General features: G+C 45.3%; 1 protein-coding gene across 2 annotated transcripts in view; it reads left to right on the top strand.

The window, feature by feature from the left end:
* Nucleotides 1-13923, top strand: part of TP73 (tumor protein p73) — a 68850-nt gene extending 54927 nt beyond the window's left edge. Inside the window, exons 5-12 of one of the 2 annotated variants that reach the window (XM_082230101.1) lie at nt 2281-2390; nt 3639-3781; nt 4469-4557; nt 4997-5121; nt 5524-5678; nt 7271-7403; nt 8232-8325; nt 11609-13923. In XM_082230101.1, coding sequence (XP_082086227.1) covers nt 2281-2390; nt 3639-3781; nt 4469-4557; nt 4997-5121; nt 5524-5678; nt 7271-7403; nt 8232-8325; nt 11609-11929 — 1170 coding nt within the window. In that variant the 3' untranslated portion in view covers nt 11930-13923. The remainder of the gene's footprint in view (nt 1-2280; nt 2391-3638; nt 3782-4468; nt 4558-4996; nt 5122-5523; nt 5679-7270; nt 7404-8231; nt 8326-11608) is intronic. The other variant, XM_082230102.1, reaches the window with a different exon arrangement.
* Nucleotides 13924-16371: the final 2448 nt, after the last annotated feature.

Below are 16371 nucleotides of genomic sequence, written 5' to 3'. Positions count from 1 at the left end.
TGACAGGGTGAGCTCCTGTTGCTCGGTCCCTTCTCTTGCCAACCTAGCAGTTTGAAAGCACGTCAAAGTGCAAATAGATAAATAGGTACCGCTCCAGCGGGAAGGCGTTTCCATGCGCTGCTCTGGTTCGCCAGAAGCGGCTTAGTCATGCTGGCCACATGACCCGGAAGCCGGGTCCCTCGGCCAATGAAGTGAGATGAGTGCCGCAACCCCAGAGTCGGTCACGACTGGACCTAATGGTCAGGGGTCCCTTTACCTTTAAGGGCCAAGCATGTTAAATATGCTTTAAAAGGCAGCAGGCAGGAAGCAGTATTTAAGCTGGCCAGTTTTTATTCTGAAGGAAAAGCAGCTACGCGTGAGCATTGCCCAGTCTTAATCCACCACCGAGGTTGTAGCTCAGTGGCAGAGCATTTATCTTGCATGCAGATGGTTCCAGGTTCAATCCCCAGCATCGCCAGGTAGGACTGGGAATGTCCCCCTTTCATGAAAGATAAGCTAGTTGGACTGATGGTCTGACTAGATACAATGCAGCTTCTTTAACAGCTCCTCATCTGGAACCATGAGGACTAGAATCTTACTTTCACTTTAAGGACTGGAAATGTCCCCTGCCTGAAACTCTCAAGACTGCTGCCAGCCAGTGGAGACAGTACTGAGCTAGATGGATCAATAGCCTGTCTTAGCATAATGAAGGGCTGCAGCTAAGTTGCAGAGCATCTGTTGTGCGCGAAGAAGGTCCCAGGTATCTCCAGGTAGGGCTGGGAATATCCCTGTGTCTGAAATCCTGGAAAGCCACTGGCAGTCAGCATAGGCAATCCTGATCTAGCTGGACCATTGGTTTCACTTGGTGCAAAGCAGCCTCCTAACTTTCGCCTTACCTTCCTTCTGCATTCATTGAACTAGGGATCTGGGGGTATGACATATGTACCGCCAATGTTTGCAAACCCCAGGAAGGAAAACCAGATGTTGGCTGCATCTGCATTCAGGATGGGAACACCTACCAGGTGTGCTCTGCATCCTCGCCTGTCAAGAAGCACACCTCGCTCTTTAAAGGATATGCCCACCTTCTACTGCTCTAAACTCACATACACTGCAGCATCTCAAAGGAGGAGAAATGCAGGAGAGTTTTAGGGGGAAGCCCAGAAGGAAAAATGAAGACTGCTTATAGGAAGGCTTGGATCTCCCCCTACTGTTGGGCATCATTACTGCAACTTTGATTCCACGCTCATCTTGCAATGCTTCATGCCTTTCTATGCCAAAGAGCTCAAAGTGGCATGTGTAGTTCTCCCCTTCCCATCTTATACTTACAACAACCCTGCGAGATAAGTCAGGCTGAGAAATAGTGGCTGGCCCAGGGAAATCCAGCAAGCTTCATGGCTGAGTGAGACTTGAACCTGGGTCTCCAGAGCCTTTGTCTGCCACTCTAACCACTACACCACACTAAGCCTTTGCTTTCCACTTCAGGAAAAGGTCCGAGACCTCGAAAGGTCACCTACATTGGGGTGGGCAGAAGATTTACTAGTGGAGTTCTGAATGATCTTTCATAGATCAGCAAGGATTCTGACTCCTGTTTGTTTAATGATAGATGCAGCAACAACAAAGGTTTCCCCCTTATAAATTTCACCCTCTAAACTGTTTTTGTTTTTGCTTTTTTGGTGGAGGAAGGAGGCTTGTTTATGGGGTCTATTATTATTATTATTATTATTATTATTATTATTATTATTATTATTACTATTATTATTATTAATTACCCTGCCTTTTCCCCCTGACAGGACTCAAGGCAGCTTACAGATAAAAATGAGAACTGCTAAAAACGTAGACAAAAACCAACATTTAAAATGTTCTTAAACCATGCCAGCATATTGGACCTCCACACAAATAATTTTGGGAGACTTGGGACTTAAAGAAGAATAAGAATTGGCTGTTTGGTTTGTGAAATTGTGGGTTGAATTTGGGTTCCTGCCCTTGCACAGCCCTTCCTTTAGATTAGTACTGTCTACAATGATTGGCAGTGCCTCTCCAAGGTTTCATACTGCCTTACTTGGAAATGCCAGAGATTGAACCTGGTGCCATCTGCATGCATAGCAGATGCTGTACTGCTGAGTCATGCCTTTTCCTCAAACCCATTCCCATCCAGCCAATCCCTTCTACTCTTAACCTTTCCCCCTGTCCTTTTCCAGCAAATGGGCCAGATCCCCACCCACCTCCAGCTATAATAATAATGTTATGCATATCCCAGACATGGCTCACCACACCTTCTCTCCCCTCTTTCTCCTTCGGCAGGTGGGTACCGAATTCACCACCATCCTCTACAACTTCATGTGCAACAGCAGCTGTGTGGGTGGAATGAACAGGAGACCCATCCTCATCATCATCACCTTGGAGACCAGAGAGTGAGTCAGTCATGTGAACACCAGCTCTCCAAGAGGACATGCAACTCCCCAATGGACAGTCAGATGAGTGGGGTTGATTTGTGCTGGGTTGGGAAGGTAGATGAAGATTGGGTATTCCCTTGAAGACAGTTTGGAAATGCATGTGAAGTGCAGCCAACAGGTTGCTTACTGGCACATGCTTTTTAGATTGGCCTTATGTCAAGTGCACTGGGTTCCGATCTGTTTCCATGTCAAACCCAAGGTGATGGTTCTTACTTCTGATGTGCTAAACCACATGTAGGAAGCCAGTGAATCCCTGACCATTGGCCATGCTGGGTGTGTGTTGTCAGAATTTGAATTAGGGGCAAGAGGGGAAAGGTTGGATCCCATCCCCCACTACCCACACCAAGTCAGCCCTCCCTCTAATGATATTAACTGAAGAAATAACAGCAGGAGATGGATTCACCAACTCCTGTGTTATATCTAGTTTGGCCCTAACACACCCAGAGTCAGGTTTTGGACCTTCCTCCTTTGTTATCATTCTTCTGCTTCCCGCTGCTGCCACCACACAGCAGCTCATGGAAGTATGCAAAGTTATCCCCTTCCCATTTGACAACTAGTACAGTGGTTTAGTGTATCAGCTTAGCACATAGGAGACCTCAATATCTCCTGATCTGAACCCACCCAGACCCTTAGATCTCTTCTGAGGTCCTCTACTGGGTTCCTTCTTTAAGGGAGGCTTGGAGAAGGATGGTGAGGTAGAGGTCCTTCTCAGCTGTGGCTCCCAGACTGCAGAACACTCTCCCCAGTGAGCCCCACCTGACACCTTCATTGACATATTGCTGATGCCAAGTAAAAATGTATCTTTCCCCACTTCAGGCTTTTGATAAACTAGGAAGATTATCGTTTTTGCTGCTAAACTTTCCACAGCCATTCTTTTAGGGAGGGATTGTTTTGAATATTTTTGTGACTTGCACTTTTTTTTAATGAATGTGTTAACATTACAAGACATCACACTGTATTCATGTTTTTATGTTACTGCTAATCACAGTAACAAGTCTAATAATAATTATAATAATTATAAACAAGGTCACCGGGTTGCATCCAACTATGTTCTGCTCAGAGCAGACCCCGTGAAATTAATGGACTCAAGGTAGTCATGTCCATAGGTTTCAGTGGGTCTTCTCTGGGTAGGACTAACATTAGATACAGCCCACTGTTGGTATAGAGGTTTACGTCTGCTGAATTGACATTGTCTTTGCTTCTCAGCGGACAGGTCTTGGGGAGGAGGTCATTTGAAGGCCGAATCTGCGCTTGTCCCGGCAGAGACCGGAAAGCGGATGAGGACCATTACCGAGAGCAGCAGGCCCTGAATGAAAGCGTGGCGAAAAATGGCAACCCAAATAAGCGGAGTAAGTCTTTGGGTTGTGGATCATGGGCAGCATTCAAAAAAGGACAGCTGCCCCCAAGGCAGCTTCCTATATACCAAAACTTAAAATGACCCAAATGACTGGCGCTAATTGGCCGTAGGATCCTAGGTATGAACAGGGTTCGCAGGACCATGGACAGGTCACTGGAAGCTGCCTATCTATTGCTGCATGAGATAAAAGAAAGTACAGTGGTACCTCCGGTTACATACGCTTCAGGTTACAGACTCCGCTAACCCAGAAATATTACCTCGGGTTAAGAACTTTGATTCAGGATGAGAACAGAAATCATGCAGCGGTGGCGCAGCGGCAGCGGGAGGCCCCATTAGCTAAAGTGGTGCTTCAGGTTAAGAACAGACCTCCAGAACGAATTAAGTTCTTAACCCGAGGTACCACTGTACTTCTTCATGCTGCAAATGGTTAAACGGTGGAACTCGCAACCACAGGAGCCAGCAATGACCACCAGCTTGGGTGGGTTTAAAAGGTTAGACAAATTCACAGAGAAGTCTTATCTATAGCCATGATGGACCATTGAGGCAGCAATGCATTACGCCACCTTGAGCTGCAGGTTCTCCGCCATTCTCCCCAAGATGCCTTTGTACTGTCGCAACCTTGGCTCAAATTAAGCCCTGTCTAATAGCAGTCATTGTTTCCTTCTCTCCCCTCACCCAGCTTTCAAGCAAAGTCCTCAAGGTATTCCAGCACTGGGAGCTGGAGTGAAGAAAAGGAGGCATGGGGAAGAAGAGACATATTACGTACCTGTAAGTAGCACCTGAGACTGGTTTGTGTTTGTGTGCATGTGCAATGCTGTACAAGTGTCAAGCCACTCTAGCACGCTTTAAGATAAACTAGATCACGGCTTTCCAACGTGGCATGCACAGTCACCAGTGAACTCACCGCTGCCTCCTATGATGCCTGCAAAAGGTCCCAATGAACATTCCCCCCCACAAAAAAAGATCCATTGCACATTTGAACTGTGATCATAGAACCATAGAACTATTGAGTTGCAAGGGACACCAAGAGTCCAAGAGTCATCTTGAGAGGTGATGGGCTCTGCTACTCTGGAGGGATGAAAGCAGAGGCTTCAGCTGCAGATCCTGCACTGAACGGGGGAAGGTTAGATTGGATGACACACACACACACACCCGGGTCCCTTCCGATTCTTTTGATTCTAACTCACATCTGTTCTCCTTGATTCAGGTACGTGGCAGAGAGAACTTTGAAATCCTAATGAAGATCAAGGAGAGCCTGGAGCTGGTGGAGCTGGTTCCGCAACAGCTGGTCGACTCCTATCGCCAGCAACAGCAACAGCTCTTGCAACGCCAGTAAGTCCCCAAATTGTCTTTCCCCAATCTTCCCCCAAAACAACTTGCAGCACTATTAGGGTGAACAGGGTGCTGGAGGAGGATGGGGACAAAACAAGATTTAGTTGGGACTGCCTCTAATTCGCTCTGGCACCACCTGTGTTGCAAGCCACTTTGTATTTTTACAGAAGAGAGGATTCTATGTTTTCAAAACCATTCAGCAAATTTCAAATATTTCAAGGATGGTTAACCCTTTGGTCCATCAGCTATTGCAGGATGGCAGTTTGCATGAGAGCGCAAGTTTAAATAAGCCGATTGATTGATTGATTGATTGATTGATTGATTGAATGTTTACTGGAGCAAACTTCTCCTACCCTCCCACTCATCCCTGCCCCTGAGTACCAAACTCTATTCCCCATGCAGGACTCACCTTCAGCCTCCTTCTTCCTATGGCCCAGTTCTCTCGCCAATCAACAAGCATCACACGGGAGGGATCAATAAGCTGCCATCCGTCAACCAGCTTGTGGGGCAGCCCCCGCAGCACAGCTCTGGCGCTGGGACCACCCTTGGGCCGATGGGTAAGGCAAGGCACCTAATGCAAAAGGCCAAGAATGTTTTTTTATTGTCTGTGCAGCACCCTTTCTCTGAATCTCCCTGGTTCCCTACAGACACCCTGTCATTTCATTTCCTGTAGTCAATTTCAGTGTGCCTGTATTTCGGGCTTCTTGCATGCTACCTGAGCCAGCCTCTCAGGGCTGTATAGGGTGGGATATATAGTTTTCTAAATAAAATGGAAAGCCTCGCTCTTCCTTTTGGAACCGAGATGGGGCGATTTGGGAATATGGAAGTGTAAACAGCTGCTTTGTGCTGAGTCAAACCATTGGATCATCCAGCTTACTGTTGTCCACACTGACTGGCAGCAGCTCTCCTGGGTTTCATACTCAGGGGGTATTCCCAGTTCTACCTGGAGAAGCCAGGGATTGATCTTGGAGTGGGGTTCTTCATGCAAAGCAGACACTCTACCACTGAGCTACAGCCCTTCCCCAAACTTGTGAGAGCTACTTTGTGGTTCCTTTTTCTCTTTTTACAAAACTCCCAAGGTTCTAGCAAACTGGATTCAAGTGTAAAATAATGGCTATCAGGTGGGGGGGGGGAAGCACCTCCAACAGCCAAGAAGAGACGATGCCATCTGGACTTGGCTGCCCGTTTTTTGACCACCCAAAGTCTCTGTTTTGAAAACAAATAAAATTTAAAATGGCTTTGCTTTCCCGCAATGTATTCTTGACTTGTAACTGACCAGCTAAACTGTCTCTGCCTGATGCCTGAGTGAGGAAAATGGGATAGGACATCAAGCTTACCCTGAGCTGCAAAATCAACCGCCGTTACCTGGTGGTAACCCCACTAAATTCAGCGGGACTTACTTCTGAGTGGACATAGCTAGGTTTGGAGCCATAGATGGCTTTGAATGGGCTAATGGCCCATCACAAAACCATTTTTGGCTCTTTGTTGTTTTGGCTGAAAACATTCTAAGAGGGAAATTTATTAACTTTGGAAGGGAACAAGCAAGGAAGGATTGTGAATATCTGTTGATGACTGCTTTGTGTGTATCTATTATGTGCTACACACACACACCACACACCATTTAAAAATACATACTTGTTGCATCAGAGGATGACTAGATGGAACACAGACATGTGCAAAAGGACCCAACTGCAGCAGAACAACAATGAATATTGGCATGGATTGAGGCATGTTCAAACATCCCTATCTGGGTGTAAACCCAAGTGAACTCAGTGTGATTTACTTCTGAGTACACACATGCACCATTGTATTGTGAGACTGTCCTCCTAAGCCCAGCATGCACCTGGGGAACAGTGATACTTACACATGGTGCCAATCGATGCCTGTGTGCCCACCTTTGCCCACTTTGGAGCCAGCACAATGTCCCCGCTAAATACATATATTTCACATGGGATAGCCATTTTTTATCATGCCCCACCCCAAGGCATCCATTTTGCACTACGCTGCAGCCATTTTGCGGCATTTTCTCAACATTCTCTATGATCCCATTGGCCCCGAAGGGTTGGCAGCCCCTGAGTTGTGTAAGGTTGTACCTGGAATGTATTTTGCAAACTCACCAGGCTGGTTTGCTGCCATTTCTTGAACCCAGGGCCAGGAATGCTGAACAGCCACACCATGCAGTCCAATGGAGAAATGAACGGTGGGCACCCCTCGCAGTCCATGGTCTCAGGGTCGCATTGCACGCCCCCTCCGCCCTACAACCCAGACCCAAACCTTGTCAGGTATGAAGAAGGTGGCTCAGCGTGGGTCAACTCAGCAACGCCTGGTTTTGTTTTTGTTTAACCACACACTAACCTCTGTAGCAACTGGTTTGCTTAGGCCAGAGCTTTCCAAACTCTTCATGTCGGTGGCACACTTTTTAGACGTGCATCGTTTCGCGAAACAGTAATTCAGTTTTGCTAGCAAACCGGAGGTTAAACTAACCCCTTAGGATACAGGCCCTTATCGTGTGACAACACTTCAGCCGACACACTAACATGTTGCAACACACAGTTTGGAAAGCTCTGGCTTAGGCAATGCTCTGTTGGGAGATGGGTGGGAGAGAAAGCGCTCCGTTCGCAACTTGTTTTCTTTAGTTAAGGGATAACAAGATGTTTAAAGTGGCATCACAGAGTTTTAAAAGTTTGGTACGGATGTGGCCTAGATGTTGCTGCCCTCAAGCTCCAGCCAGCAGGTCCAAAGGTCATGGATGATGGAAGTTGTAGTCCATCAACATTTGAAGGGCGCCACGTTGGCTACCCCTGCCTTAAGCCGCATTTCCTACCACCGCTGTCCATATTAACCCATCATATTCTTAAAATTTGGTTTCTGTCAGCATTAAATGGGAGCCGGGGCAGGGGGAAGGGGACATGTTATGGGAACCATTTCCCCTCAATATTACAAAATATCTTATCAGTTATTGGAGCCATCCTAGGATATGAGAAGCTTGTCCATTATTTTACCATTCCTAGATTACCTTACTGATAAGAGTTTAATGTACCTGAGGACATTATTCTACCCCCCCCCATTATATATCTATATATTTTTTTCTTTTTCTTCTTCTTCTGCAGTTTTTTAACAGGTTTGGGGTGCTCAAACTGCATTGACTATTTCACTTCACAAGGGTTACAGACTCTTTACCACCTGCAGAACTTAACTCTAGAGGTAAATACCGAGAAGATCTGTTGCTCTGTTTCTCTTGGGGCTGTCACTCTCAAAACAACATTTTTGGGGATGGGATTGCGGGGGGGGGCGGAGATCTCAATCAGCTGAAATGCATGCTTGTCACAGGAGAAATATATTGACGATATTATTAGTTCAACAATAAAGACAATTACCTAGAGCACCCTTCCCCACAAGCTTGGGTACTCAGGTATGGTTGAAAAGGCCAAAAACTCAGTGGTAGAACATCTGCTTTGCATGCAGAATAATAATAATAATAATAATAATAATAATAATAATAATAATAATAATAGTGTGACTTTCCCACACAATCATTGGTTGCATTTTTGTTCTAAAAATATGAAGAGCACATAGCAGAAAATGGTGAAATAATGTGGTCAGTTCTGTCAAGCACTGAACAGTTAATGCAAAACTTTATGCAACTTTCAAAATAATCCAGATTTACTCTGTAAACCACATGGAGTCTCTTTTAGGGGAAAAGGTGGTATACAAATATTATTATTATTATTATTATTATTATTATTATTATTATTATTATTATTATGCCACCCATCTAACTGGGTTGCCTCAGCCACTCTGGGTGGCTCCCAACAAAATATTAAAAACACAATCAAACGTTAACCATTAAAAACTTCTCTAAACAGGGCTGCCTTCAGATGTCTTCTAAAAGTCAAATATTTATTTGTTTGACATCTGATGAGAAGGTCCCTAGTTCAATCTCCAGGTATCTCCAGGTAGGAAATGTCCCCCACCTGAAACCCATCAGTGTAGACAATAGGGAGCTTGCAGGATGATACTGAGCTAGATACATATTCTGAGGGAAAGCACACATTTAAATATGACAGAAAAACATATTCTGAGAGTGAATACATGTTAGAACCCATAATCTGAAAGAAAAATATATTCTGAGAGAAAATGCGCCTTTGAATATGTGTTCTGAGGAAAAAACATATTCTGAGAGAGAATGCAATGTATTCTGAGGGGAAATGCACAATTGAATATGTATTCTGAGCAAAAAACACATTGTGAGAAAGAACACACCTTCAAGCAGCTTCTGAGAAAAATGCACATTTAAATATGCATTCTGTGAGGAAAACATATTCTGAGAGAGAATACAATATATTCTGAGGGAAAATGCATATGTGAATACGAATTTTGAATGAAAAACATATGAGAAATAATACACATTTAAACGCATGGGGGGAGGCCTATTTCCATATGTGCTCTGAGAGAAAACGGACATTTAGATATGTGTTGTGAGAGAAAATACCTTAAATGTGTATTCTGTGAGGAAAACCTATTCTGAGAGGATACATATTTAAACACATATTCTGAGAAAAGCACACATTTAAACACATGTTTTGGGAGAAAATATGCAGTTAAGCATGGGTTTTGTGAGGTGTTGTTGTTTTTTAATGGCAGATGAAAGGGAATTATAGGTAAAAACATATGAAAGCGGTATGGGTCAGAAATTAGGCAGAGTTCTGTATCTACCCACTGTCCCCTGAGCAACCTTCCCCAAACATTCTGCCCTCCTATCATCCTTGCTGATCAGCCATGCTGGGATGGGAGTTGGAGTCCAGTCATGTCTGGCGGTTTCCAGGCTGGAAAAGGCTGCTCTAAGGGAACCCTACACACATGTCTGTCCAATAAATGCCACATGTTGCGCAGAACCAAGTCTTCACCATGTCGTATTTTGGTGCCATGCATTGTATGTCATTTTCCGCTCCGGGCTTCAAGCACTGAACAGAAAACTCACAGAATAAGGGCTTTTCCTTCCACAAACACCTGGAGCCAGTTGCACAGTCTTAGACTGGAATCAAAAGCTGCTTGCTGCTTAACCCCATAAAGTTTAGCATTGTGGGTTCACTTGTTTTTTTGTTTTAAAAAAGAAAGATCCCATTTTTGCATGAAGACTTTCCATGTTTCCTGAGTTATGCCCACACCTAACTCCCAACAGAGAAGCCTTTCATAACTTGATGCTCTCCAGACATTTTGGGCTCCAACTCTTTTTGTTGTTATTGTTTAAAAAAAAACCAATGAGGTGCTGATACTCATTTCTTCATAAAAGTTATCTGAGTGCCGGTAAAAAATGGCTGGCATCATCAGCAAGAAAAGAGAGGCAGTGGTACTGCCAACTCCCTGCAAAATAAATCCAAAACATCTGTAGGGCACAACATTAGGGAAAGCTGTAATAGAGTATTACAGTGCTTACTGTTTTAACTAAATTAACACTTGCGCATGAATCCATGGTTGTTTTCATGAGTGGGACTTAAAACTGGCTGTGTTGTAAATCAGTCCTCCGAGAAGAACGTGAGGCTTGTTTAGGCCTCTGTGTCTCCTCATTTCCTCCCCCAAATTCTCTCCTGCATGAATCACACATGGAGGGCCAGAGCACTTGCTATGTTAAACGTGTAGTACTTGGGCCTTCCATGTTTGTTTATTATTTATTTAGCTTGAAATAGTAGCTGTGAGGTAGAGAGATCAGGACTGGATAAGGCAAATCCCTAGAGAGGGATATCAATGGCTGTGAGCAGCCACAATGGCTATGTGGAGGGAGGCAGTAATGTTTCTGAATGCGAATTATTGGAAAACACTGGAGGGAAGAGTGCTCTTGGTGGGCTTTCCAAAGACATCTGGTTGACCTCTGTGAGAACAGGATGCTGGGCGAGATGGGCTGTCGGCCTGATGCAGCAGGCTCTTCTTATATTAAGGTTACCAGATGTCCCCATTTCCTGGGGACAGTCCCCAGATTTACAAATCACTCCCCATACAAAGTTGGGACGTGGGTGGTGCTGCAGGTTAAACCACAGAGCCTAAGACTTGCCAATCAGAAGGTCAGCAATTTGAATCCCCACGATGGGCTGAGCTCCCGTTGCTCGGTCGCTGCTCCTGCCAACCTAGCAGTTCAAAAGCATGAAGTGCAAGTAGCTAAATAGGTACCGCTCCAGCAAGAAAGTAAACGGTGTTTCCATGCGCTGCTCTGGTTCGCCAGAAGCGGCTTAGTCATGCTGGCCACATGACCCAGAAGCTGTACGCCGGCTCCCTCGGCCAATAAAGCGAGATGAGCACCACAACCCCAGAGTGGCCACGACTGGACCTAATGGTCAGGGGTCCCTTTACCTTTTGCCCCATACAAAATCCATTGAAGTTGGAAAGTGTCCCCGGATTCATTGGAAAAAAAATCTGGCAACCTGATCTTATATTCTTACAGTTCACCCAGTCCTTTTTGTCAACCCAATCTCCCAAACACCTTTCTCTGCAGGATCTTGGAGCACTGAAGATCCCGGAGCAGTACCGGATGATTATCTGGAGGGGCCTCCAGGAACTGAAGCAGGGCCACGACTACGGAGCCCAGCAGCTCATCCGCTCCAGCAGCAATGCCTCCACCATCTCCATCGGCACGTCTGGCGAACTGCAGAGGCAACGTGTCATGGAAGCCGTTCACTTCCGCGTCCGCCACACCATCACCATCCCGAACCGCAGTGGGGCCGATGAGTGGGCGGACTTCGGCTTTGACCTCCCAGACTGCAAGTCCCGCAAACAGTCCATCAAAGAGGAATTCACAGAGGGAGAAATCAACTGAGTGTCTCTAGAGAGGTGCATGGAAACCAGCAAATTAAGGGCAAGGAACTGAACAATTGGACCTGAAAGGTATTTGGCACAACAGCCAGGCGGAACGAGCCTTTCGGGTAGCCACCGAAAAGTATTCTTTTTCAGAGCTTGGGGCAGGACGTGACGGTTGCGCTCTGGAGCTTAAATGCAGTCCTTTGCAATGTACCTTTTCACGAAGGGTAGCTAATTTGGCAGTTGCATTTAGCAGCAGGACATGCACTGGGTTAAAAAACCCCTGTGTTGTGTTGCACTTGGTTGTGTAGCAAACCTGGGTCAAATGTGTATCACAGCATCAAGTACCTTAAGGATATCATGTATATCATTTTATCTATTCTCTTCCACCTCATCAGAAAAGTCTCCAAGCCCCTAACTTCTTTAAGTGAGAACAGGGCTGACCTATCGTACATCTTGGGAGGTCTCCATGGCCAACTGGAACCAAACCACTTAAGGACTTCTTTTCTTTAACAGACTGCCAAAAAAAAAAGTGTTTGTTTTTCTACAGTACTTTGCAGAACAGAAAAGCGGCTCTTTATGATTTGATTAACCTGAGGGATATCTGTGTTAGCTGGGTGAAGGCTTTGCCTAGCAAGACAACTTTGTACACACACGTTGTATATACAGTATACTCGCCATGATGTTGTAAGGTTTATTTTCTATGTAAGCTATTGTGAAGAGTTCACAGATGGACAAGGTTTCCCCCCTTTCTGAGGGGGTGCAAAGATGGCATTGTTCTTCCCCTACCCAAGAAAGGAAAACAATTCCACAACTGTTTCTAGAGTCAAAGGTTTATTGCTTGATCAAATCCAAATCATTATTTGGTCTTTGTAATGGATTCCTAAGCAAAACATCAAAAAAGCTATAGTTTTCATCTTTGGGAGAAATGCGCTCTCTGTCATTACACTTCTCCACACACAAAAACACACACAATGATATATAGTTTGGTACTAGCTGTTTCTTGCTTAGAAGCCCTATAGATGGGTTATGTTCCCTAGATTTCAGAACAAATTCATGCTTAGGTGATAAGGAGTAGCATTCAGCAATGTGTGTGTTTTATTGGCTGGAGTGCAAAATTTTGCTTTGTAAGAAACTTGCTCTCTTTTTCTTTAAACTTTCTTCTTCTTTTGTCACAGCACATTTCAATAGACTCCAGAAAGGTAAGAGGTTTTGGAGGGAGTTTCCAAATGCTATGGGACTCCAACTCTCAGCAGCTCCAGGCAGAATGGCCAAAGATTAGGGATAATGGGAGTCGTAGTCCAACAACATCTGGAAGGACAACTGGTTAGTTACTCTTGCTTTAAAGCAACTCGTTCCATCAGGTTGGCCACTTTGGGAACAGAATATAGCTATGAACAAGGGGTATATAATTTTTGTTAAATAAATCATCTGGATAGCTCAATTGGTTGGAGCTCAGTTGATGACACCAAGATTGCAGGTTTGATCTCCATAAGGGACAGCTACATATTCCTGCATTGCAGAGAGCTGGACTAGAAGAACTTGGTTCCTCATAAGGCTTGGTTATCAGATTCTTGCATTGCCATCCTCTACCCTCCAGCCCAGGTGCCTAGAATTGGACACAGTACTCTTATAATCCCTTCAGATGTTGTTATCAATTCCAATTGCCATCAGGCCCAACCAACACGGCTAAGTGGCAGGGACGATGCAAGTTGTAGCCTAGCAATACCTGGAAGGCCAGAGGTTCCCCATTCTATCCCAGGTACACATAATCGGTACCTCTGGAAATTTCCTCCTGATTCTGACCAGGATTTTCGACATTGACTTTCCTTGTTTCACATGCTTCTGCTATTGTACGTTTCTGTTTTCTTGTCTTTGCTAAGAACAGTTTGCAATTCACCCATCCTGTTGCAGCATCCAGGGAGAATTTTAGAGCCCCCTTTTGTGACACTGTGTGATTTTGTTTGTTTGTTTGTTTAAAAGCCCCTTGCAGGGCAAGGGGAAATGTTTTGATTTGGGTTTGGGTTTCTTGGTTTTTCAATAGGCTTCTTCTGGACTTTCATCCCTTAAAGAGAGAACTCTTTCAGAGGACTGCCCACTGTAAAGCAGGACACATACATCAGCTGCCCCTGCCACTGAACTAGCACAGCCAAAATGCTACAGATCTGTCACTCATTACGCAGCAAAAAAAATCCTTCTCCTTTTCTCTCTCACCCACTTTGCATCACTACTCAGTGACTATCTCTAGGGAGCACCCAGATTTCCACCTTGTTAAAGATCCTGTCTGAAAACTGTGCATGTGTTTTTGTCCTGCAGGGGCTGAGACTTTGGGAACAGCCAAGATGCAATAGTGCTTGTGAAGCAGCAGCAAGTTAAAGCACTTTATGTTGTTCTTTCCCCCACTCTCTCACATCTTCAGTGGTCAGAAAAATGCTTTCCCGGAGCAGTATTACTATATATAATTAATCTGTGTGTGAGTGAGTGTGCGTGTGCATCTGCATGCTTATGTTACTAGCAAATTTCAAAATGTTGGGCACACGTCATGAGCAGCTTAAGGAAAAATCCAGAAGCTCTGGAAGCATCCTGGAGTCAGCAGCAGGGATGGGAGAGTACATTTGTTTAGTATGCATGCAAAGGTGAGCCTTCATTCGCACTTTCTGGAAAAATACGAGGACTGAAGCGCAGCACAGTAATGTGTACAAACATGCATGTAAAGTGTACTTGTACCTAGAGGTATACAAGGTTCACAGTTTGCAAGAGAAAGGCCTATCATATTTTGTCAATTCATAGCCATACTGGAGAACGGAGACCCATGGGATTCACAGAGAGCGTGCATGTTGTTGACCTACCTGGGCTTCAGCTAGAGTTAGGCCTATATACACCTGCCAAAACCACAGCTTACTCTGGTAGATTCAAAACCACGAAAAGGGAAAGAAAGGTGTTGGCACTCTAGATAACTGTAGGGAACTCTGGAGTGGCATCTCTCTTTCCCTCCCCTTCTCTTTCTTTTCCTGCCTTCCTCCCTGTCCCTTGTTGAGAAAGAACATATGAGGAAGGAAGCCAGCACTTACAGGCTTCCACGCAGTCTGAAAACCCAGGCTGTCCACAGTGATGGGCTTGTGCCTGTTAGGGCTGCGAAGCAGGTGGCTCTGGAACCAATGACAGGCAGAACCAACGACAGTGGTACCTCGGGTTACATATGCTTCAGGTTACATACGCTTCAGGTTACAGACTCTAGTAACCCAGAAATATTACCTCGGGTTAAGAACTTTGCTTCAGGTTGAGAACAGAAGTTGTGCTCTGGCGGTGCGGCAGTAGCAGCAGGCCCCATTAGCTAAAGTGGTGCTTCAGGTTAAGAACAGTTTCAGGTTAAGAACGGACTTCCAGAACGAATTAAATACTTAACCCGAGGTACCACTGTAACTACTTTTGTCCTCTTTCTCTGTGCCGAGTTCTACAAGAGTGAGAAGGCAGGTAAGCTTGGAGGAATCAAGGCTGAAGTTGGTGAGGCAGTGCCCTAATGGACAGGTGTGTGGGGCCCAGCTCAATGCCCATAGACATCTATGATGCCTCATTATTATTTTGACTCAATTTTCCCTGCTGTAACAAGTGGTGCTGAATGAGAGTCCCTTCTGGAATAACCGGGGGCAAAGTTAGATCTCCGCTGGCTAATCCTCAGAGGTCCACACTCAGTGTATGGACAACAAGGCATCGGCTCCCATGCGGCACTGTGCATGAGGCCAAACCAGTACCATGACCCCATTGCCACTTCTATGGGTGGGGATTCCTCCTCCTTCATGCACAGGTCTTTCATGCAGTTGTATTTCCCAGATGAAACAGGGCAAAGAACAATCCATCTGCATTGGTTTGTTCTGGAAATGGCCAGTAAACTTTCTGATGTCTGAATCGGCAACCTCTGCATCTCGTCCTTCTGGTGGCTGCCTGACCCCTCTCAGGTGTGCGTGCCCAAGCTTTTTGGGATTCACCTTAACATGGGCTTAAGAAACACAAGTGGAGTTTAAACTTTGTCATGAATTGTGAGGTTTCGTTTCGTTTTTATTGTAATGATATCTTTGAGGGGGAGGGGCGGGGAAATGTGTTATTTTTATAGCTTTCTTGGGGTAACACAATAAATGGATTTCAAACGCCGTTTGACTCAAAAGGGAGAGATGCATCGCTGTTGCACACACATGCACAAATGCGCACCCTTCCTTTCATGCTCCTAGCAAGGGAATTGATTCAAGCCAAAGGGTTGCATTCCCTTCTGGGGGCCACAAGCCAGTGGGAAGGAGGGGGTGCCTTTTCACAGAAGGCTAGTTTCTGCACACATTTTCTCTCCTCCATCCTGACAAGCAAGAAGCATTCTCAAGAGTACAAGGGCACATTCCAGCCAGGCAAAAACACTTGGGTGCAAAACAGAGGGGGTAGGGAGTGTGGCAGGGGAGTGTTGTGCCCTGGGGA

The sequence above is a fragment of the Podarcis vaucheri genome (assembly GCF_965113315.1).
Source record: "Podarcis vaucheri genome assembly, chromosome: 7".
Taxonomy (NCBI): Eukaryota; Metazoa; Chordata; class Lepidosauria; order Squamata; family Lacertidae; genus Podarcis; species Podarcis vaucheri.
Note: the sequence above shows the minus strand (reverse complement) of the source record. Positions and strands in the feature narration are given on the sequence as shown.